This window comes from Platalea leucorodia, assembly GCF_965183815.1.
Source record: "Platalea leucorodia genome assembly, chromosome: 2".
NCBI lineage: Eukaryota > Metazoa > Chordata > Aves > Pelecaniformes > Threskiornithidae > Platalea > Platalea leucorodia.
Window position 1 is genome coordinate 131,868,791 of NC_138824.1, and position 25,036 is coordinate 131,893,826.

Genomic DNA, 25,036 nt, shown 5'->3' on the forward strand with positions numbered 1-25,036 from the left:
TGAGCAATGCCGTATCAAACAAGAAAAACAATTGTCATTATAATTACCCCTCCCGCAAGCTACATTAAAAAACATGCCCAAACACTCAGAAATTGCGAAATGACAGCATCAACTCTGTGATGTGATTTTAATTCATTTCCCTCTCTTCTTCTGTATAAATATTATGATACTATATACCATATATGATACTACAGCTATACGATAGCACACTATTTTTTCTGCAAGGGTCTTGTCTCATTGATTAGTGTTCATTTATTAAAAGATTTTTTATTCAAAATGGTGTCCTAAAACTTTCTTACCATAGGATTTTCTGCCATAATCCCTCAACTGAGTAGAAAATTACTGATTTCCTTCTACATTATTCTTTGTTACTTTTATCAGAGAACGTGAATGATTCAAGGGTATTAGTGAAATTATTTTGAGCATGCTGACTTGAATAGCTGTTGCTCTTACTCTCTTTTAAAGATGGGAGCTAAAGCTCTATGCCCAATGGATTAAGCATAAAACCTAACTCTTACATGTTAAATTAAAAGACATAGGTGCTAATATTTTAGGCTGTTTCATGTTTTTAGCACATGGTATATTAGAAGCACAGTAGCAAAAAATTAGCTTTTAGCTAGGAGTGTGTAGAATTTCTGCTCATTTTTCAGGCAAGGAACACTAAATATTTTAGTACACACGATTTTTGATAGTGGCAAGGAATAAAGCCAGGTTTTCAAAATTTATTCAGCTTCTTCAACCATTCTTTCTTTTTACATTCTGCTGCCAACAACCAAACAACTTCTAACTTCTACAGTAAATAAGACGAGGAGGCTGTGCATAAAAGCTCTCTACGTATCCCTAACTCGTTCCCAGGACCCCGTTGGCACTGGAGACCAACCAAGGCTGCGTCCCGTGCAAAGCACGGCCTCTTCAAGGCTTCATGGAAGTAAGTTCTGCGGCTGCAGCCCAGCTACGGAGGTCTTTCCACCCAGAAAAGAGAATCGCAGCCTTTCTGTTCTGCTCCTAGCACTATCCTGCGTTTTCACTAATTACTTATTTGAGCATATGCCTAACTCTTCTCTTAAATCATTTTATGGCTATTCTCTGTGGTTTTTCCCTTGATTTTTCAATATCGCTTTTTAAGCATGGAAACCCAACGTAGACTTAGTATTTACTGACTGGTAGCCCAGTTCTAAAAAATCACTTCATTGGCCATTTCAGCAACAGGACTGCAGTAGCAAAGAGAGTTGCTTGTCCAGCACAAACCCTAGATCTTTTGCAGAACCACCATGTCCCAGGAGGCACAGGCTCATCTGAACGATACAGTCTAGAACTCGTTTCTAGGTCAACAGTCGGTTTGGCGATATTAAAAACAGAGAATTGCACTAGTGATATTTTGACCGAGTTCTGGCTCAGGTTCACCCGTTCCTGGTATTTCCCTAATTTGGGCTCAGATTCTGCACACCGAAACAGTCTCGAACGGATTCACAACGTGCGTTGGGGTGATATGGGTAGGGGAGAAGCATCCAGAATCATACGGGAGAAGGGTCAGAAGAGTTTCGGCGGCAGCGGGAGATTTCAGAGGACAACAGATACGAGCAGTGAATCTTTCTCCTCCCCTGACCGGGCCATCTCTCAGATGCAAGCCGCCTTGTCTTCGCTGGGATTCTCAAGCCAACCTCTTCCTCCTCTCACCCGCCTTGCACTTTCCCACCACTCTGCCTCTCTGCCTGCACCAAGAATAGCCCGTGCTTATTCTTCTGCCCCTGCTAGATCTCTAGCACAGTAGTGGGCTCTTCTTGTGTTAAACAGCTATTCTAAATATTGCATTGAATTTTTTCAGCTTGAGTTTGGCTTCAACAAAGACTCCGAAGTAATAACCCAGGCCCAGTTCTGGTTAAAGAAAAAAACCCCAAAATTACTTTAATTCAAGTTTTACTTCAGTTTCAATTTGATTTTAAAACATGCTTTGTTTTAATACACTCCTATTATCAGAATGGCTTGCGTGATCACCATGTTTTTAGCGTTGTTTACAAGTCTGTCAATATTTGTGTCAAGGGCACATTTCAACATAAATTATTCAGTATCTGCTTCCAGATTAGCAGTAACAGTACCGAGCAGGGCAAAGCACAGGCCACCACAGAACTCCACCAGAAGTCTCCCAATTCAAATTTAACAAGCGCTTTTGGAGAGCTGTCAGCTAATCGGCCCTTAGTCGTTTAACGTGTGCCTCTCTGGTATGTTTAATTAGAATGCTCTGGGGTACTGAGTCAAAGGTATTTCAAAAGTCTAAAAAGTACCACATTTTACTGTTCCATTTATTAACTCAAATTCTACTAACCTTGAAAATGAACACTAATACTTTTAAAGCAGTATTAACTATACCTTCGTTCTTTGGTCTTTTATCACTGAATCCCACATAGCTTTTTTCTTCATCATTTTGCCTCAAACCAATATCTGTCTCACTGATTTATAACAACGTTATATTTATATTTATTTAGTAGATGCTGAAAGTTTTCTCCTTAGCAATTACATACTGGAAAAGAGTTTGTTTTTAAATTCTTTACAACTGAAAAATTGTCTTAACATTTCCTTATCGCATTATCTCAATTTTCTTTACAGCTTGCTGAAGCTAAGTTGATATTCCGTTTGCCTCTTCAGCACCCCCCTCTTCTCTGCGTTAGTTTAAGACAGCTCTACCCGCCCCAGTTAGTCTCCAAGGGAGAACAGTTCTAGTTGTGAGACAGAGGCTAAGGCATCTGTGCACCCTCCCGCCGTCAGGGCTGTCACCTGGTGCTCCGCTCAAAGCACCTCTTCAGTCTCACACCAGCGGAGCAGCCACAGGATCTTCCCAATTTTTTCGCCTTAGGACCGGAAAATCTCAAAAAATATCACCTGGACTTCTCCATTTTTCAGCTTCTTTCCTGATGTCTCCTATAATTCAACCAGCTTCACGTGATCTTTGCCTAGTTATGTTCTCAGAAATGGCTGACACGTTCTTGCTGAAACATAACACTGAATAAAAATGTCAGGCAAAGATGAACGATGCACATACATAGAAGTTTTCAGCTCAAATTATAAACAATATCTAAAGTGATGATGCAAAGGATGGAAAAATTCTATGTACAATTTCTGGGTTCAAGTTAAAGTTCTTATTGACTGGGCAAAGTAGTAGCAGTAGTCGTCGTCTTATTGACTGTGTACTATAATACAATTTGTATTATAATACAAATAAAATAATACAATTTGTACTATAACACAATTTTGTATTGTACTATTGTACAATTTGTATTATAGTAGAGTCTGGGGAACTAAATTAAGATTAGGCTCCAATGTCCTAAGCACTGTACATACGCAGTTTTAAAATTTAGAAATTGTTATTAATCAATGCATGGCAGTGAAAATAAACAAACAGTTATGTAAACTTACAGTGGTTTTAGCTATTAAAATCACGTCAGGATTTTACAGTTAGGAACATTCTATGGCAATAGCCCCTGTGATAGGGTTTGGCCGAATCTTGCTCAGTACCCGTTGGCTACTGGAAAGAACGACCCGTGCGATGGGCAGCGACACTGGTAACAGACCTACGAGCGCGCTTGATTTCCCGACTGCTGCTTCGCTTCCCCAAATCCTGCCGTCGCGGATTCCCACAGCCACTGCCCCGGGCGTTTCCAGCCCTGCGGAGCAGCGGCAGCTCTCATCACCTGAACAGGGGTAACGAGGATTTTGTGGCTTCCCAGCCCGGGAGTTGAACTGGTGAGAAGTTAACTGGGGAGAAACCCGGCACCCTTCCCAAAAAAGCCGGCACAACGGGTTGATGCACGATGTCTTCAGGAGCACGTTACACCTCACTTGTAACGTCAGCCTTACCCGTTTGGCTTGGTTCTGTTACCTGGCGCCTGGGAAGCGTCACAGGCACAAGCACAGGATTTGGGGACGCGCCGCGCCAGGGGTGAAGGATGGAGAGAGCTGCTTCGGCCTTGGCGCTCGGGACAGCGCAGGGCAGGCCCAGGGCCGACAGCAGCTTCTCCCGGTCTTCTGTGGGGACGGACTTTGGACAGCCTGACAGGAGCGGGGCGGGCAGAGGCGGGTATCTCCGAGCAGGGCCCCGGCTGCAGATCTCCGCGGAAAAGCTGCGGCGGGCGCGGCCAGCCGGCCCGAGGGGAGCCGGGGAGACCCCGGGGGTTACGCGGGGGCGGGGGGGGCTCGCTGCCGAGCAGGGCCGCCTCGGGGGCGGCGGGCGGGCCCCTGAGGAGGGCGGCGGCGGCGGGCGGCGCGGCGCTGACAGGACGCGCGCCCGCCACGTGACCGCCCCCCCCCGCCCCACCGGCGGCCCCGCCCTCCCGCCGCCGCTCCGGCGCTGCGCGTGCGCGCGCGCCGGCCGGCGGACACGCGGCTGCGGGGCGCATGCGCTGACCCCTTCCCGCCTTTGCCATGGCGACCCCGAGCGGACTGATCCGGGCCCTGCACCGCGGCGCCCGCGGCCAGGTAACGGGCCCGGGGCGCGGCCCCCGCCCGGCGCACGGCCCCCGCCCGGCGCACGGCCCCCGCCCGGCGCGGACGCGGGGTCCCCTCCCGGTCTCTCCGGTTGGGCCGGCCCGAGCGCCAAGCCCGCCCCTCCGTGCCGCGGGACGGCTCCGCGCATGCGCGGCGGGGGGCGCGGGGCGGGGCCGGGCCGGGGCCGGGGCGGTCGCCCTCGGGTCCCGCCGCCCCTCAGGCCGCCTTCCCGCGGCCCCGTCCTCCCTCCCCGCCTGCCGGCCCCGGCGCCTCTCACCGCAGGGGCTTGTCCTCCGCGGGGCAGAGGGGCTTTAGGGGCAGGGGAGAGCGGGCGGCCTGGGCCGGCGAGTGAGGGGGGGGGCGCGGCGGCGGCTCCCCCGCGGCTGGGGGTGTCCGGGTGGGCGTTCCGGCGCTGAGGTACCGCGGGCGTTGTGCAGCCTTGGTCTTTGCTTTTTCCCCAGAGCGTTATCTCCCCGCTTTAAATGTACCTGCCTGTCTTCTCCAGCAGGGAAAAAAACCCGCATAGGCGTCTGAGCATTAGTTATAAGATGTATGTCAACCTTGGTACTTACACAGTTCCAGTGGGGTGTAGTGGCGGTTAAATTTGCTTAACGCATTTGGGATTTTCATTGTAACCATAAGGGACAGGAACTTGCCCCCCTTCCCCCCCCCCCCCCCCATTACAAAATTGAAATAAAGGAGCAATTGAGCGCATTGATCGTATTTTGGAAGATACCCTAAGCGATCAGCCAAGGCAGGTAGGAATGTATTCAGCGAGCATGTGATTCTAGGCAACCTCCTTCATAACGTTTTCTGTCTGTAAATTATTTGCCTTACGAATCTAAATTTTTATGTAGCTTGTAGTCTTGTTTTTAAAATGAATGGAAGAATTACTTACTAAAACAATTTGATGACAGTAATACTAATGCTGCATCATTTTGGTGAATGTTTCCCTTAGCTGGACAATTGGCTTTTCCAGAAAAATCACGCTCACGTTCGTGTATCATCGAAATCCCGAATGGCATGCTGTGCTTCTCTAATGGAACGCTTTATCCAGAACGGGTGTCAGGGTGGATGTGTCTTATGTTGCTTGTGAGGAGAAATAGGATAAGTGGAAGATCAAAGGTGGCTTTCAGTTTCTTGGTGTTATCTGTGCTGCCTGTGACCTTGCGGCAACAGAATTCTAGCTGATACTCTCAGCTAGGGAGTTGTTATTCTGAGAATTTCAAGCTAAAACATACACTAGTACACAAAAAGTTGGTGTATATAGTGGTGAGTCTGGGTAAACTACAAGTTGCGGGAATGTTTGAGTTATTTCAGAACTGGGATTTTTAAGGTTAAACTTAAGAAACTAAGGCATATTTCAGTTACTTGTCAAGACAGCTAATAGCGTGCCAATGACCTTGATTCTGCCCTTTCTACTGAGGAGGTAGAATGAGAGGGAAAGAGGGAGGACCTGTTATCCCATATGAAACTTTCATAACCAGTATTTTACTTAGTAACTGTATGCTTCCTACTAGGTGTTCCTATGAGGCAGAGGTAAGGTTTCCGCTTATATTTTTTTGTCTCAGAATTCATTTGTGTGTAAGACTACTTTGAATTGTAACCATATAGAAGACCTAAGGTGTCTTGGCGTGGCATACAATAAGCTTGTTGGGTGTTCCTGTTCCTTTAGGTGCTTTGATTTCATTTCACTTATGTGTACCGAAATCTTCCTAGGTTTTTAACACTTAAAATTTGAACAGTTACACTGTCCCTGTAATACGTTTGCCGAAGCACACAACACGCAGATCTTGCAAAGATGCCTCAAGCCACTTTTTATTTTTAGAACAAGAACTGCAAAGTTCTTTGAAAAATATTGAAAGGGTTTGTATATGCTTATCTTTCCAGCTACTCATGGTGGCTCTTTGGCATCGGTTCAGTATCCTAGCAGGTACCCTGCCCTGCTTTCATTTCCCTAGCAAAAGATTCTGGTTTATCTTGTGTAATAGAGAAATCTGCTCTGAGCGAACTTGGCTCTGTTATATCTTAATATTCGCTCTGACATGAACTTCTTTGCCACCTCTGAGTTGCCTGTCAGATCAAGATTACTCATCAGGTGATTTGTCACCTGGTTCCTTACCCGATGTCCTTCAGGTGTGATAGGTCTGACAATGTGCTTCCTTCCTATTATTCTTTAAATGTTTCAATTTAAAAAGCAAGAAGCCTGAAGTTAGTGTTAGTTATGTAACTTCATACCGCCCACCCCCAAATAACAGTAGCAATTTAAGCTGTTTCTCTGATCTTAAATTTGCAAGTCCAATATGCTGTGGGCTTTTGTCACTTTCCTCTCACGTTAAGTGCCCTCTTACGTCTGTCTGGAAAGAATTGCACTGGAATTGAAGTGGTACTTCAGTGCTTCTTCCAAAGAATTGAATAAAAAAACCTGGCTTCCTAATTTATGCTGTTCCCGTTGCCAAACTGGACTTCAGAGTAGTTCAACTATTACGGCAGGCAGCTTGGAACAGGTCATGTATTTGTTGTGTGCTAATGAGGAATATTCAGGTTTCAAGCTGGAAATGTGTTTGTCTTCGAGCTTCAGCAGTATATATCTGCTGGCACCCTTATAGTTTTGGTCTTTAAACGTTTGATAATAGTCATACTTACTAGAATGTGTAACTGCTGTGGTTTCGGCTTTGTTTCACTGTAGTGCACAGTTCATCATTACGCTGGATTTATCATCCTGTGGAAAAGTTCCGCTACGCTTTTTGTTGTACATATTTCTAGTACACAACTGGAATATGTAGGCATAATATATGTGGTTAAGAAGAAAGTAGCATTTTATTGGAGAGATTAATTATATTTTGGGTATCTTGACTTTTAAGAGCTTATTTTCAAATTCCTTGATGTACTGTTCCTCAGTGGTCTCCAAGCCGGGGTTATAGAAAGTCATTTCATCAAGTCTGTTACTTTGATAAGACACTCTTAAAAATGGCGTCTAACAGGTACTCAAGGGAATTACTGATAAAATTCTGAGAAATCCAACTATGGCATAACCTGCCAGTAGGAAAATTGAATCTGAGGTGAGTCAGTCAGCTGCTGGTGTATGGCCTGATAAAATATGAATTAGGTTTAGTCCTGTCAGGAAAGCTCTAGAAGTTGTTGCTATCACTGTAAGTGCTCATTTATATCTTAAATCTTACTAAATCAGGCCTTACGTTGTGTCAGTCAGTGAGTTTCATGGGTTAGCTGTTACCTCAGTATCCTCAATTGATAATCTCTCTGTAGTCTCACTGTTGCAAAGCCAAATCATTTAAGCTCAGAAGTGGCCAGTGGTCGAAGCCCAGCCTGTGTAGGCTTTCTTTTCTCCAATTCAGACCTTCGTGGCTAACCCTAACAGCCGCTGATGAAAAAAATCTAAGCACGTGAATGAAGTAAAGATAGGGACTGTTTGTGCTTAGGTGATTACGGAGGAAAATCTTATCTATCAGCAGTACTACCAACGCCAGTGACTAACTGTGGAGCATCTCTGTACTGGTGTGAACTCAAGCTCTTGGACAAGGTATCTCTTTTTCTCCTCTATACCGCATAATGGACTTCTGATTTGTTCAGAGAGGAGCCTAGTCAGCATTGCACATACCCCCTTCAGACCTTCTGATCTACATAGCTCCTGCTACGTAGTATGTTTGAGGCATACCAGAAGGTAGTTTACTACCTTCAGGGTTACCCCAGTGAAGTAGAAGAATGATGAGGTCTTGCTTTTGATTATAGAGTCTCAGGCATCACTCGATGGCTTTTCAGGCTCCCAGCTGGAGGCCTACTTTTAGATGTTATTTGCCTTCAAGAAGAAGTCAGGAGTCTTTGGCACCATTTTTCTTTTTGTAGTAGCAAAGTAGTTATCGCTATTACAGTTATTGTAAGAATACCTATATTGCTTTTCTTCCTGAGAGCATCTTGTAAAGAAAACATGAACCTCTTATTTTGCTGCTTTTTCCCCTAGCCCGGTCTTCCCTCGTTGGTAGGTAAGCCTTCCCTGGCCTTCACACATGATCTATTACAATGGCTGCATTGTTGTCGCTAAGCTGTACGTTTTGATGTCCTTCATCTCTTGTCAGCTTTCACAGGAGTGATGCATTGGGAAGGGGAGTCTCTTTTAGCTTTATGTGGTACAGAACTGCATCTTCCAGCCACAAGGGTTGGTATTTTTTAACACAAAATACTCTCCTTTCCTCTTTGGTGCTAGAATTTGGTCTTCTTTTTTTTTCTGGCACTCAAAGTTGGATTTGCTGTAATGACACTCAGGACAGTGACTCTAGCAGGCGCTGTTTGGGTCACGCAAAGAGAAGATTGGTTTGAGTCCCGCAGTCCCAAGGTTGCTTCTTCTGCCTCTCAGTGAGTGCTGCACAGAAAGCATCTCTGGTGAATGTTTAGTCAGGACCGCTGCAAGTACGAGACCTTCAAATCCAAGGAATCTTAACCAACACGTTGGTAATCTTAGCAGCTCATTTGGGAACGTTCCTGTTTCTTCACCTGAGCCAATAACTGAAAAAATGCCACAGCATAGATCCCTGTAGGTAGTTTCTCTAGGTTGCTTTACAGTTTGTGACCGAAGGTGGTGCTAAAATCAAGACGCATTTACTGCGTCTTCCTCGACTGTGACAGCCTAATGGGTCTCAAGGCCAAAGTTAGGCTCATCTGGCATGTGTTGCTCTTAACAAATCCATGTTTGCTGTTGATTTCCTCTAGTTATCTTCTGAGGAGTTGCAAAAGATGTTTTTTGTTCACTGAGAACTGATGCTAAGCAGGCTACCTCCCAGACTGCTCCTCTTTTCCTGTATTTTTGGAGACAGGAATGACGTTTGTCCTTTTTTGGCCTTCTGATACTTTGCTAGGCCCCTGTGAACCTCAGTGATTCTGGCCAGTATTCTCGGTACTTTAAGAAGAGATCTTCAGACTGGTTGGCTCTGACAAAATTCGATTCGTTTTTTGAGGAACTATTGTTCTTTCTGTCTTCAGGCCACCTGATCGCTGCATTGTTGCTGTGCCAGTCATCTTAATGACGGGTCATGTTTCATATTTTTTAATGAAGATGGCTGTGAAAAAGGCAGTTAGATAAAAATTGAAGGGTTGTTTTGGAGGAGACCATTACAATGCTTTTTCCCAGATTGCAAATTTAATCTTGAAAATTTGTAGCTGTAGTTACCATATGGGTTCCGGAGAAAGGAAGTAACTGAAATTACCAGGCCCTAATCCTTAAGGATTTCAAAAATTATAGTTAAAACTATAGTGGGAGAGAGAGCTCAATTTTTAGTATCATTCAGATGTGTTATGAATGAAATGCAAACAATTTAAAAGCATCCATGTTCCCATCTTGAGTTTGTTGCTGTCGCATGGGGGTCACTTTGTTAACCATTAGTGAAATGAGTCCCCAGATGCGTGTAACCAGCTGCGCGCGTAGGCAGGTTACTGCAGCAGGTCGTGTACTGAGATCGATGGATGAGCAGACAGTTTTTTAAGTGCCTGCCTTGGATTTATGATTGTGACAGTCGCCGGTGTAGCATCTCTTTCTTCTACAGAGTATGAAGGTTGGAGGTAGCAAAGTGCTTTGGACTGAGGAAGAAAAGCTGGAAATGGAAATACCTCTCAGACAGCAAACACCCATGCTGTTCCCTGGTGTCCAGTATGGGGTGGTTTGGTATGTTGTTATCTACAGGACCTTTAGGAAAGATCTAAGGGGCTTGAGAAATGCTTTCCAAATACAAGTAGCCTCTATGTGGATTCATGTGTAGAAATTGGTACCTTTTTTTAACTTCCTGTTTTCCTATTTTCCTGAATTTTAACTTTTTTTTGCTATTGTTGTTGGGCACAGATACCAAAGTTATTTAGTTACCCAGCTCCTCGCGAAATCAGCTGGACTTAGCAACATGTGCCAGCCTTTGGATTAAACCTCTAGTGTCTCCTGTCCAGGTTGGAATGGAAGTCTTTCCTAATCAGTCGTTTGTTTTTATTTTAGTCACTAAATAAGTTATGTTTAGTCCTCTAAGGAAACTGGCTTATCTTTCAGATAAAGCATTGGAAGTGTTCTCTATGCCAGAATGAAACCATTAGCTTGTGTATCATTTTCAGAGCTGAAGGGAAGTTAGTATGCAGAGAGAATATACATTTCTTGGGTCTTCGCTGGGTTTGAGAGAACTCAGGTTTCCACACAGATTTACGGGACCTTCCAGTCGTAGAGAGACTTCTCCTAATCTGCCTTGCTTAGTGCCTTCTCTCTAGTGGGTTTTGGCCACTGTCGTAGCTGCACAGGAGAGAGCCCCCATTGTAGACAGAAATGAGGGATCTTTGAGGCGTGAACGGGTCCTATTCATTTCCATAATGGAGTTCTAACAATAAAGTCTGGCAAACGTAGATTGTTTTAGCAGGAAACAGCCCTTTATTCTGGCGTCTTGGCAGGGCTTGGGTAGAGTCCCACCATTCTTTCCCCCTCTGGCCCTTGCTTTCAGTCTCTTGGCTGAGCCTGTTTTTTCTCTTGAGAGACTTCTGTTTTTATTAACTTGTTTTTGTACAGTGAGTTTAATGAAAGATGCTACTCTGGCAGTCCTGGATGTTGAAGTTTCGTGTAAATTTCTCCGGTGCATGTGTTGGACAAACACACTGTGAATTGTGCAGTCTGCAGCGGATCACCTCTGTCTCTAGACCGGAGACGGGGGGTCTTGTTTTAGTGCTGCTTGAGTGGCAGGTAGAATTTCCATTTACTAATACAGCAAGTGCTATTCTAGACATTCAACAATTACTTTTTCCATGACACAAGTTGTGGTTTATGCTGGGACTCTGGGGTTAGATGAACAAACATTTTGTGGAGTTGACTCAAATTACAGTAGGATCAGAAGCTGAAGTGAAGAAAACCCCTAAACATTAACTCAGTTAAGTCACCTTAGATCATATATTTTCTGAGCTCTGCTGAGTTCGTAAGTAGTGAATTGAAATTGTTTTCCTTTTGGTTATTTGAGCCCTTGACTGTAACAATACCATTCTTGGAGTCCCCAACTCAGACAAATCACGTGGCAGATTTTAGAATTTTCTGTTGTATCAGGCAAATCTGTGTATCCACTGGACAGGATTAAATACATTTTTGCCCCCAGAGATGTCCACCTTGAGAGTGCGCTGAAGTTCTCGCTGCGAGGGAAAGGAAATAGATCTTTGGATATATGTATACACACACACACACACACAAAACGAAGTATATATACAATAAAGTATATATACTTACTTTTACATTTCCCTCATTCTTGTGATGATTGCTACCAGAAATGAAGTGTTTGCTTTTACTTTTAACTTTGAGTTCTTGGAATTATGCTAGAGCTTGCTTCCACTTCTTGGAGCTGGCAGAAGTAATGGGAAGGTGGAGTTTATCTGATTGTTTCGGTGATGTCTGCACGATATCTGAATGAAGAATTAGTGTCACTAATAGGGTTTTCCTCAAATCTCATCGTGTTGCACATAGATCATGTTATGAACTACTACCAGGATGCTGATGTTATCTTCATAACCAGGCAGATAAAACCCTGCTATGCTTCATAGGTATTTAGAAGGCACTTTCGTAACTGTACAGACTAGGAACTTTTTTTTGTTTAGATTACCTTGTTTGTAGGTAAGGGGTTTAGAGCCTTACAGTACACATTAGAAGGTGAATCGAGTGCTTCTTGTTGATATTTCAAAGTGGGGTAAGCCCATCTAGTTCACCTACTTAGGTGGGTGTCATTATTTACGTTCCTTTGAGAAAGATCCCAGGGTTGGATAGTGCTAAGTTTCCATTTTTGAGGCTCGGAGCTCCTGTATAACTATTCTAGTTCCCAGAAGTATTCAGAAGTAAAGTGAGACGAAATTGCATACATACTCCCACTCTGACAGATGGAGTATATGTGGTTTTGAATCCCGTCACTGTCGTTGCTGGTCACATACACTCAGTGACAATCAAATATTATACCTTGGGCTTCGTAGTGTCCTCCTCACAATCTGGGCACTGAACTATTGATCTCATTTGGAAGGCTGTTGGCCAGCATTCAAAAAAATGGAATTGCTAGCATCTTCACAACTTTCTAGGCACACCATTATCTTTTTTTTTTTTTTCCTTTTGCGAGATGCAAGTTCTGACTTTGGAATCTGACATGTTAGCTGTGCCTTGGACAAGATATAGCAACATTTCCATGTTAATAACAGACTCCAGGCTTCCTGATGATCTCACCAAAGATTCACATAGCAATTATTTCTGTCACTTGCTTTCACACTTGTAGATACTCTCATATCCCTGTCCTTTGGCAGCGAGATTGCTAAATGGCCTGTTTTGAGCTTACCTAACAGCAGGAACAGTTCTTTTCAGGGATTCTGCCTTAATCCTTTCTCTTTTCTGCTTACCAGCGTTGCTTTTTACATTAACAACAGCAAAGAAATATGGAGAGGTACAAACTTCGGATGACAGAACCACGTTATGCTATCCTTCCTAAATATAATCTTTTTATAGCCACATCAAAGTTTCTTTCAAAGGTGGTCTTTGACTTCTACTTGAATTGGGTTATCCATTTGCAAATATTTTTCTTGAAATCACATACTTGCCAAGATGTGGAAAGACTTTACTTAATAGGCATCCATAGGGTGCTTTCCGTTTGCATGGAAGAACAAAACAGTTTCAAACATTTCAAAGCCTCTTTGTTGCTTATGTAAAGGGAATGAGGGGTCCAGCCCTCTGAATTCCTGACCGAATCTCATTTTGCATCTCTGCTGGCAACAAATTAGCCCATGTAATTGCTGCCACCAAGAATGAGTACGCATTCTGCTCTTCATACACTTCCACTGGTTTTTTTTTTTTTGTGTTTGTTTTGGTGGTTTTTTTTTTTTTCTTGGAAGATAGCCACATGTGAGATCTTCACAGAGTTAAAGCAATGTCAGCACTTTGCACGTTCATCAAGCGTTAAGCCAGGCCAGAAAAGCCAAAGGTGCTGCCACTCCCTTCAGGGGACATTTTTGCAGTTGGCCATGCAACATTGATATTAAGTGTCTAGTAGAATACTTGCCAGTACTCAAAGAAAAATGGAGTATTACCCATCTCTGGGATACCTGCAGTACAAACAGTTGGCTTCTTTTATGCTGAGGTACTCCAAAGGGTGCATCCAAATCGGGAGTTGGTGATTTGCCTGGTTTCCTGCGGGCCAGTTGGAATAATGCAGGTAAGCTAGCAAGGGAGAGCTCATCTTTAAAACAAAGCAGTGAGCGTCACACACGAACGAGGGAACTTTTCATTTGACGTTACCTGGGCTCAAGGTGCGTAATAAGCGGGATTGTGACTACAGTTTGCTGTGACGTGGGCGGTGTGTGCTGCGGCCTTTCTAGTCTCACAGGTAATGCTCTATAAACTTCTACATGCTTTAGGTCTCAAACGTGATAACCCTTAATTGTACTGCTACAAATCCTTACCTGTATTGCTTTTGTTTTTACATTCTTTTAGATGTTAGTGACCAAGGGGCAGACTTTTTTAAGCAGCGTTTTATTGTGCTAGTGACTGAAGGTGCTGGTGCACATTAGGTATCAGTCCTCCAAGGACGTCCTCTCATGTAAGCAAAGAATTTGCTCTGTATACAGAAAACTTCATCAGTTGTAAATTCAGTCTTCGATGGAAATACAGAGGCGACACTCCTTTTCAACTTAACCTTGGATTAAATTCCTTAGGAAGAGGATATAGCTTTTATTGACCATTTACTCTTTGGGGTCAGTGCTTGTATCTAAACTAGGGCATCCAGAGGAGCTTCTGTGCTGCTGGACAGAGGAACGTGCCTTGGCTACATCCCCTTGGAGGGCAAGACCTGAGCGCAAATGAACCTCTCTGTCCCCCTCATCCATTCCTCATCCATCATTTGTCCTTTCTGTGGAAACAGCCCAGTCTGGTGATTTCAGGAGCAACCTGCACTGATACAAATAGTTTAAATGTAGTCTGTGAGTATTGTCTGTCTTCAGAAAAAGTTTTTAGAATTCTGTAGAAGTCCCTGATACAACTATGATTATTATGTCTAAAATATTTAAATTGATGGAATTCTCTTCAGCATAGACAAGGAGGACCAGCTGTAGCATTTTCTTTGTGCATGTGTGCACCGTTAGGGAATTTACTGAGACTTAAACCTCCTAGGGCCTCTCAACAGCCATCAGGTGGTTTTAAAACTTTCCTTTTCACCTGAGATGAATTTCAGGCAGTGACCACAAGGTGAAATTTTTTGAACAGCTGTGTTAATTTTGGCCCCATGTGAAATGAAGCCAACTTTTCCTTGCTACAGGAAATTGCCAAATAAAATAATGGAGAGGAAATGAACTACTCTTTGAGTTTCTAGGACAATATTCTGAAGAAACATAGTAATTCCAAACAAAAAATATTTTTTAAAAAACATCCCTCTAGATGTAAGTCGATAGCCTTTGTTTATATCCCATAGGGCGATCTTGGTAGCAAGCAGACTCCTCACTTGAACAAAATATATAAAAAATATAATAAACTCTCTTTCAGCTAGAGGTCAGAGGAGGAGCAAGAGTGATCAGATGTTTTTAAGAGATTTGGATACTACTGTGATCAAAAACATAACTTCTTTAATTTCTCTGGGAGGGAAGTATTTAGTTATGGGGGCGTTCTTTAGCTTTTTGTTTTGTTATGCTTTAAGATTGCGATGTTTTCAATACTTAAAATGGTTTCATCTGTTAACTTAAAAGCAGATCAACACTTCATATGTCAAATAACCTATATTTATAATTTAGAAATACGATATACTTTATTTTTTGACGGTAACGCCTGTATCATGTAGCAAAATGAGTGCTAATGCTTCACGTATTGCAATCAGGTTTATTCTGTTGAAGCAGTGTACGCTTCTGAATGTACGTATATACCAATTTACAAGTATTAAATGTTAACCTGTATTTCACATCTCTTGACAACACGGAGTGGTTTTTCAAAGCATGTCAGTGCTCAGCTGCTACCTCAGTTCTTAAATTTGGTTAAATACAGGTAGAAAGACTTGAATCTCTAAATGCTATGAGATCTAGCCTATCTAAAGAAAACTCTAATTTCTCTTCCATCCTCTTTGGTCATTGCACTTCGACCTTAATCGTGCCTGTATAAGATCATAGGCTCAGAGGACCAGAAGAGACCAACTAGAGGTGAGCTGGTGCTTCCCCTGGCCCAAAATAAGAATTAGCTGCCCCTACATCTTTATCAACACATCTCATATATATATTTTTTTTTTAATAAAGAACCTCCCTAAGCACTCTTCTGAAATGTTTTCTTTCTCTTACTGTTGGAAACTGTTCTTTACATCTGGTCTTAATCTTTCCTACTGCAACTTAAGCTCGTTGTTTCTTACGCTATTAGCCATGGTCTCAAAAGTCGTATGTAGAAGACTACATATTTAAGACATGTTTAAGACCTTGTCCCTCCACAGTCTTCCTTCCACTGGGCTAAACCTCAGTTCTTTCAGGCTTTCCTCTGTAGTCTTATTTCTGAGGTCTCATTGGACTTGATCGTACTTCTGTGGCCTCTTTCTACCGCTGTTTTGAAACACAGGACCTAAAACATGTCCCAGTGCTCCAGCTTGAGGCCATCCTCATCCTTAGTAGGGCGAGTAAATTGTTTTGTGTCATCTGGATTTTAATCCTATTCGTAGATTCCTGTGCAACTTTTGCTGTGTTTTGTAAAAGTGGTGGTTTTGCAGCAGCGTGATACTGATTCATACTCAGCTTCTAGACCGTTACAACCCCCAGACCCTGTTCTGCAGCTGCTGCCTGCACAGCTCTTCTCCCTCCTGCGTTGGTGCAGTTGAGTAGTCCTTTCGCTATAGATACATGCACTTTTCCCTGGTAAAGCACATCCTGGTTTTTTCAGACCGTTTCTTTGCTTCGTCAGTATCATTTTGGGCCCTTATCATCCTTCCACCTTTGTGTCATCTGCAGATTTAATGAATACTCTTTATTTCATCATCCAGATTACTAATGAAGATATTAGAATATTAAATAATACTGGACCCAAGAAAAAACCCTGTAAAACTGTATTTGGTATATCTTTCCCCAGTCACTGTAAGCCATCAATAAGTGCCATTTTGGGTTTTTTCTGTCCCGTTCCAGCCGCAGCGTACATTATGTTCTAGGTGCTATTTCTCTAGCTTGTGGGAAACTGAGATAATATTGGAACTTAATGAAAATCAGGATATAACCTTTACTACTACTTCTCCATTCTAGCATCTCTTGTGCTATAGAAGGTTATTAGAGTGAGCTGACATCAGTAGTTCTCGAGAAATACTGCTGTCTGCTGTTTATGGCTGTAATTTCTTCTAAGTTCTTAATTTGTTCCTGTATTTTTCCAAGAACTGAAGTTAAGCTGACCAATACAGAGCAGCTCTGCTTCGGCGAGGTCCCGGAGCGGAGCACGAGGTTCTCCGCTCGCTCCCTGGGCCAGTGTGCTTTCTGCCGGCCCCCGGGGCTGCCGCTGGACCAGGAGGAAGGCAGGCCTGGTGGGTGCTCCGAAGAACGGTTTCCAGAAAGCACCTGTGCCCTCAAATCTTAATTGTTTGGCTGCTGCTGCTTCAGCCACGTTGTTCAATGGACAGTAAGCTAGCTTTTCTGTGGATTTGTGTCTTAGGGGTGTTCTCCACAGTGTGATAAGCCTGTGTCTCTGCTCCCTCCCTTTTCCCTTGTGCCACCTTCTCCAAGCAATGCCTACGGTACTATAACTATCAAATTTTCAGCTTTGAGTGCTGTGTGTCATCTAATGGGTTTGGAAGCGGCACGTACTGAACTGGCCTGACCCTCGTGCGTGCCCGGCTGGCCAGAACGTTCCTGCTGATGGTTCAGCACGCTTAGCTCCTGCTGCAGCCTCCTGTCAGTGAGGCACTCGTTTGGTTTGGCTCTTAGCACCTTACTTGTGCAGCAGTTGTAAGAACATGGTGTTAGTAAGTCCTTTGCCCTTTCACTGAGTCGGGGTGAAAAGGGCTGATAAGGCCTGCGGTTAAGGTACTTTGACTGAAGAAGCTTTATGCCCTCGCTTAACAAAAGGGAAGTAAATGGTTTGAGAATAGTTAGTGCAGGGTTAGGGCTCTAGGCTGCTGCCTGTCTCGGACCACGTGAAGCCATTAACTGCGGTTCTGTGTACGTCTTTGAAAGCCAGGAGGTGCAGAAGTGGCGCCTGTGTCGGCATCCGTTGGACTGGCTCTGTAACTGCGCCGCTGTGGGCTGTGTCTCGGCTTTGAACAGATGCCATAGCATGCTGTCCTTCCAGTTGGTGTGGAAAACTGTAGGGAGCACAGCACAAACAGATAAGACTACCAGGCTGTGTCCTTGCTGAGGAGGACGTCGCGGTTTAGAATAAGGTTGGTGACCACCGTTGGCCGCATGCAGGCCCAGCGCTTGGTTCCTTCACCGACTGTGCACAAACCCTTCCCGCTCCATCAGATGTTATCAGCGCTTCTTGTCCTAGGACCTCTGCAGAGCACTTGGGCCAGCTCTTCTGCTTTGTAGACTGCCGGCTGCTTAGAAGTCCCCTAACCAGAGTTTGTGTAACGGGTTTCACTGGGCGCGGGAGGGAAGGGTCCGTGGCTGCCCGGCGTCCAGAGGCGCCTTCTCTTGCGTGGCGGCGCGACCTGCGGGACCGGCTGTAGGTAATCCTTGTGTCTGTCACTCGCCCGTTGAGCGGCACGCGGAGCTCGGAAAGGCAGAGGAGAGGACGCATTTGCGGGATGCAGCCTGCGCCATTAAAGGATCCGCTTGCTCGGTCGTCTTTAACAAGGCGGCGTGAGAGGGCAGCCTAACCAAACGCAGTTATGCTGTAGGCTCTTGCTAGCCCTAGAGGGCAGAGTTAAATTTATAGGGTGGGGTTAGCATGCGCTGTAAATGTTCCTCCTTTCAATGTGTTTCTCATTTTAAATATAAATATGAAAATCTTACTTAAGTTTAAATATAAATGCATTTGACGTTCAAGAAGGGGGTACCAGGCAGTGCTATTTAAATCTTAATTTAGTTCAGTTTCTGAGCAACGAGTTAATCCTTTCTCAGAAGCCATTTATCTGAAAACTTGCTCTGGTCTAAATATGTTTCTTTCTAATTTAATGTTAGCTCTTTAATCCCTAATTTTAAGAATTAAGCATGATAAAATAGCATTTGTACCAGATGAATTTGATATACGGAATTACCAGATCAAGATAAACATGTTTTAAAGGTTTCTACAGCAAGTTTGTGGAGAAGTAATTGCTTAAAAAGCAATAAATGAAGCAAAGTCTGTAGTACATAGACTGCTTCTAAGTTTTCCTTTTCCTTCAATTTTTTTTCTCTCTCTAATAACATTAACACTTAAATTGGCCCAATTAGGCTTTAAAATTTATGCTTTAGCTAGTAAAATCTGACTTGTCTGGTTTCCCTTCATTTTGCTGCTTAATAGCTGTCTGAAGACAGGTTTTGCTAAGCCAAGATTAACAGACGAACATATCATTTTAGCAACGAGAGCTTTGAAGTTGCAAAGTATTAATGAGGGAAATAAAAAAATCATAGACAGATGCAAAAGTTGCAGTAGTTGGGGGCTTTTGTCAGCCAAAGAATTTCTTTTGTCTCTGAGGTTGAGGCAAGTTTTGGGGGTTTTTTCCTTCCTTTTTTGATCCCTGTTGGGAGGATCCTCGTGTTCAAAATTTCAAATTTTCCAATTTGTGTGTTTTACTCGTGTCTGTGTTTGCTTAGCGCTGCTCTTTCTTCCCTTTGACTTTCACATTTTCTTTTCCTCTGGCAAACTTGAACTTGCTTCGGTTTGGGACGGCTCTGGCTAAACGAACCGCCGCGGATAAAATTATAACAAGAGGAGCAAAGTCTGTGAATGATCCTTTGCTGTTTCCTGAGTCGTTCCAGTCTCATTAATCAGCGCTGGTGCTGCGGAGGCTGTGTGGTGTGTTATGTCGCCAGCACAGCAGCTTCTCCGTCCCTTTCCCCCACCCCCTGCGTGCCTACACAGTGGGGAAAACTAGAGAGGGAAGCCATCAATCTTCCCTGTCGCAGATGTCAGCAGTGATTCTCCTGTCGGCTTCCTGCTTTCTCCGTCCTGCCCGCCACCTGTGTTTGGAATTAGCTCCGATGCTGCAGATCTCGCTCGGCTCTTCACCTGTTCTGCTGTTAAAATAAAGCAGAGCGGCTAAATGCTATAGCATGTGAATAGTAACCACCACTGTGGGTTGCGGGGTGATCTCTGTTGCAGCTGCTATTGTACTGCTGCTATTGTAATATTGTCGTGATTTTCCGTAACGGTGGGGTTTTTGAGGTCTGAAATCTCTTGCTTGTGTCTCAGCCCAAAGGTGAGCTTGTGAGCAAGTCTTTATTTAATGTAAAGATTAAAATATTTATTAGATACATTATAGATAGGGGCCTATCTCCCATCAGTTAGCTTGCTTGGATAGCTTTATGAACAAAGTCTAAATAAATTAATTAGTCTGAAGCCTTGTCCTTACCTTCAGTTACTCAAAGAATACAATTAGCAAAAGATTGGTTGGGAATTGATTTTATACCTCAGTACCTCTATACCTCTCTGGCTGGTGGGGGTCGTGAAAATTTAAGTGTCCATCTCCCCCGTCACTGGCTAGATTGAGAAGCTAAGATGCACTGCCTCTGTACTTCCAGGGCAGGATTAATGTCATCATCCTGTGGTCTGTTGTGTTAAATAATAGGTCTAAAACAGACTCGAACCAGCCCAACTTCGACGTGTACTTTTATGTAATTGTACAGATATTTTCCTATGGAGTCCTGAGAAGTGTCTGTCTGTTGGCAGCTTTCTCCTACCTCCTGGGCTGGATGCTAGCTTTTTCTGTTTTTAAAACCCACAAAAAGATGAAAGTGTTTATAAGGTGTAAGGTTTCCTTGTAACTGTAGCTTTTCTGCTGTCATTTCAGGTGTATGATGGCAATATTTCTGTGGAGCTATGAAGAAGGGAGGCTCTGAAAACCTTAGTCCCGTGAATGCTTTCACTTGATTTTATTTGTGTAACTTCTTTGTGAAGCGGAGGAACTGTATTATGACTGATTTTACTACATATTTGAGAAGCAGCTTTCTGTTGACTGTGCCAAGCAAATACATGTATTCAGCAGGTAAATACTTGTATTCAGCCCCCCCAGAATTCAGAAAGCTAAACGTGAGAGATTAATCAGGATACTAAGAATTGGCTGGTGACATGGGATGTTTTGATCCGCAGGGATCTTTTCAGTGTGGATTCTCAGCACTTTCAGAGACTTGAATTGGTTTCTTCTTTTGAATGAACGCAGTTCGAGGCTTCCCAAATCACTAGTTACCTCCCCAAATAGCTGTATTTGGTATCCGTGGTTTGTGTTTCGGTATGACGAGAGTTTCATGCTTGAGTTTGCCTAGTGCTTATCCTGATCAATTTAACAACAACAAAAAAAAATCTTCCTGGTGAAGTCTTAAAAATCTTAAAAAAAATCAAAATAGAATGAAAAAGGGTAACTTCCTATAATTTTAAAGGAGGCAGAGGTGGCTTCTTATACTAATAAACAAAGGGAGGCTTACCATTTTAAATGTTGCAGATGTGCTGCTGAGCTCATGGAAGGAGCCCTGTAACTTTATGGTCAGTGATACAATGAAATGCTTTCAGCAATGGGGTTGTCTTTTGCTCTCCATTTGATTTTTAGTTTGGAAAAACTATTCTGGAGTATGGTTAGCTGTACACTTCCAAGCTTGTTTTTAAAGGAATCTTGAACTGTTACTTGCCAGACTCTCTAATGTTTAATTTTTAAGAAAGACATGTTTTCACAGATTTTTCTAAAGTAACTATTAATATTTTAATTTCGATTTTTAAGCCTGTAAACGTTTTGCCTGCGTAGATCCTCAGCTTTTTTAAAGATGTCTTGTAGCTGTTGTGTTGTTTAGATACCAATTATGTATATATCTATTAGAGTAATATGTACTCCAATTGTACAGATGTCTAAATTAGAGAGTATTAACGAAGTAAATTTGAGTCAGCTGAAAGTCATGGAATGAAATAGAGAACCTTTATTTGTGAAACTTTTTCTACAGCTGCAGATGGTTTAAGGAGCACATGGCGTCCTGCTCTGGAGGTTGCAAAAAGCTTTTAAACACAATTGGAAATGCAATATGTACAGCTACCAGCATCCAGAGGACTGCAGAGCTGCTTTTAGGGTCTGGTACTGCCGGGCTGCGGAAGAGCTCGGGAGCTCCTCTGCGTGCTCTTTAACAGACCAGAGTCCTGTGTCTGCGTTCTGAGGTGAACATTTTAACCCCTAAAATTGATTGTCCTCCTTCTCCAGGTTTCCTATAAATAGCGAAAGGGGCTGTTTTTTGGTACAGAATGGCTGACCATGCTTAGTATGTGAAAATAGTTTGGCCCACTAAGGGCAAAAACCAAACTCAGTCTAAGGCAGCTGTATTTTTTTGAGTCCTCTCTTCGAAGATTTTTTGCTGTGGTAGATTGTCGTGAGCATAAATTTTAGGCAGTTTGCATCTTTCTTTTAAAGATTTGGTGGTCTTCAAAGATGTAACATTCAGTGGTCTTCAAGTCAGTCTGCCCATGTCATTAATAACATGAGAAAGTTGTGTATTTTGGATACACTTCCCTATATAACTGAACAGCATCAAGTTGACTTTACTAATATTCTTCTGTAAAAATTCTGTCAATTGGACAAGCATGCTGTTAACACCTTCTTTCCTTTAAAAATGAAGCTCTTTGTGATGGTCTTCGGGAGACACACAGATAGGGTTTCCTTAACTCTAGCAACCTTGGTTTGTTCCCCAGTTCTGGCACACTTGTCTCGCGAGCAGGGAACGACTGTGGTTTTGACTGCTGAATTGATGCCTTGACGACTGTAGCCCTCCTTACTACAGGTGTGGCATATGAGAAAAGCTCTGCTTGGGTCCAAGAGAGCAGCGTTGGATTTGGGAAGCGCTCATCTTTTCCAGTATTCCCTTTTGTGTTGAAAATGGACGTGGCCATACTGCAGGGCGTCGGGGCCAGACTTCATCCGTCTTGCTCTGGGACAGGAATGTAACGCTTATTCCTGATTTTTTGAGAGCATTTGGATGCTGACGGTTTTTCAGTGTAAGGAGGAGACGTTGTTCGCCTCCTCATGAAAAAGGAGGTTAGGTAAGAGAATACCTGAATCTTAATGGGGTTCGGGCCAAGCTTCATTTAGAAATGCTGCTGAGAAATGCGCCGTGGTGTTTGGAATTGCCATGCAGAAGGCTTATTGAGAGAAAACAAATAATAGACGTTAAAACATCTGTCAGATACCACGCTTTTAACAGGAGCGAGGATTAACATGCAGCACTAGTGGTGTAGGTGCACACACCACACAGAGTTAAACATACGAACAGCAGGCTCACACTGTGCTTACTACAGATGTCTGAATGAGTGAGTGCCTGTGGGCTGGAGCTGCATGTCTTGCGGCTTTCACTCTGCTCCATTGGGAAGTCTTCACTCCTTTTGTTTTTATCCTTTTCCAACTCCAGTACTTTCGAGCACACAGCTCCCATCCCCTGACCTAACAGCTCCATTGAAGTGCATTCCAGCCCCATGATTTCATGGTACCAGGCAGAACTCCCCTGCCATGCTGCTATGCTGCCCGCTGCTTCTCACGGAGCGAACAAACAGGGAACATAAACTCTCTCCAAAGGAGCAATGTTCTCTGTATATTTTTAGTGCTGGAAATCCAAGATTCATTTAAGGGTGTTTTGTGTGGGCTTTTTTTAATATAGACTTCGGCTAACACAATGGAATATTTCATACCACCCTATTTGCTGTAACATCTCGTGCTTTATGTTGTTAAATGGAATCAAAGGAGTTAAAGATGAAAGACTCCCAGTCAACTGGTCCCTCGGCTGGGAGCCTGTGTGAGTTTGTTCTTTGTAACGTATTCGCTAGTGCTTTACCCGGGTCCAGCCTAGCTCAGTTTTCTTTATTGCATTTACTTGTTTCTGGAAATTCCATGCCTAGGCTAAGTAATTTCCGAGCTTAGATTCAGTATAATACTGCTGCTGTTTGTTTCTCATGTTTAACTTGATATTTATTGCCCGTATACTGAACAAACCTTTTATAAGTAGTTGTTTACCATTTGAATGTACAAGCACCGTTAAAGATGCCATGCTTGCTTGCACAGGTATACTCTTCACTGGATGGACAGAGAACTTTGTTATCTCTTTATATGAAACTGTGTCTGTTTTACAGTGTACTTGGGTGTTTTCTTTCCAACATGTAGTGTGTCACCAGATGCTAACTTATGTAATGTTACAGTAAACCTATCTTTAATTAGCTCATTGTTACCCTTCAAATATTTGGACTTAGTACAGAATTTGCTTGTGTAGTGTATGTTGAAACATGGACATCTTGTATTTTCTTGGTAAAAAATGTGCTTAAACTACCTACTTCAATGTCTCTGTTGCATTTGTACCATCTATTTGAGTGTATGAATGATTCTCAAATTAGGAGACACAATTTTGGCAATACATCGGATATATTGATGGTGACTTCATCTACAGTGACCTGGGAGGGGGAAAAGGCAGATAATGAACATGTTGTGGGAAGCATATGGAGCCGGGACTGCGGCTGCAAGGGAATGGAGTCTGCGTGCCTTGGGGACCGAGGAGGTTTGTAGGCAGAGCCGTTCTCCACAGGCTGAGGGTGCCAGCATTTTTGGGTCAGGGTATGGGCACGTGAGCTGATCTGTGCTGACTGCACAGAGATTCCCGCTGTCTGGTGTAACAGACAGTGACCCGGGGGTAGAGCTGTTTCTGCACTGAAGTAACACCAGCTTCAGGGTCCCAGGGACAAGAAGCAATAACATCAGGAGGCATTTCAGGTGATGCTGTCTTTGTCTAGGCTGCGGTTGGAAGATGTGCAAGTTTCCGTACCATGCTTTAACACGGTCATCCTAACATACTTTATTTGATGCACATCCGTAGTGGATTTCTAGAACATCATAAAGTTTCTTGGCTATTCCAACAGTGCAGGTCGGAAACATATTTTATATAAAAGTCACTGGAGTCAAGGCAGTAATAGCTTCCTTACCATAGGGTAAACTCTGTGCCTCCTTACTGTCTTGATATACCATGCAAGAGCTCTTTTGGGAAGCAGGAGGTGGGGAAGCACAACCGGAGGAAGAAAAGAATACAGGAACGCTGGAGGGATGAAACTACCTGATAAGAAAATGGAGAGTAGCGCTGTAAGAAGCTGTAGCCTGTGTAGAAGAGTGTGGTTCACCAGGCATATCAATGGGCAGTGGAAAGCAGGAGGCACTGTGGGGAGGAATAACTGTGGGAAGGAGCATCAGGACTTGAACCGAGGGGAGACAGGGAGATGAGGAGATGTGCTCTGACAAGCACTCAGCTGTTCTGGGGTCCCTGTAGGGGCAGAAAACAATCTCGGTGATCGTCTGTCTATAGCCTTCTTTTCTTCTCGAGCTCTTATTCGCTTGGTGAAGAGCAGGGACATAGGAAGCAAAAGACGAATGCTATGCCTGTGAAGTACCTGTTGCGTTGCCTAGCACTGCTCTATGCCCTT

The 25,036-nt window shown here is 43.5% G+C and overlaps 1 protein-coding gene across 1 annotated transcript in view; it reads left to right on the plus strand.

Moving 5' to 3' along the window:
• Window positions 1-4,416: 4,416 nt before the first annotated feature.
• WARS2 (tryptophanyl tRNA synthetase 2, mitochondrial) overlaps window positions 4,417-25,036 on the plus strand; it is a gene marked incomplete at both ends in the record, with an annotated part of 43,930 nt that continues 23,310 nt past the window's right edge. The window contains one exon of the mRNA XM_082303720.1: window positions 4,417-4,470. Coding sequence (XP_082159846.1) covers window positions 4,417-4,470 — 54 coding nt within the window. The remainder of the gene's footprint in view (window positions 4,471-25,036) is intronic.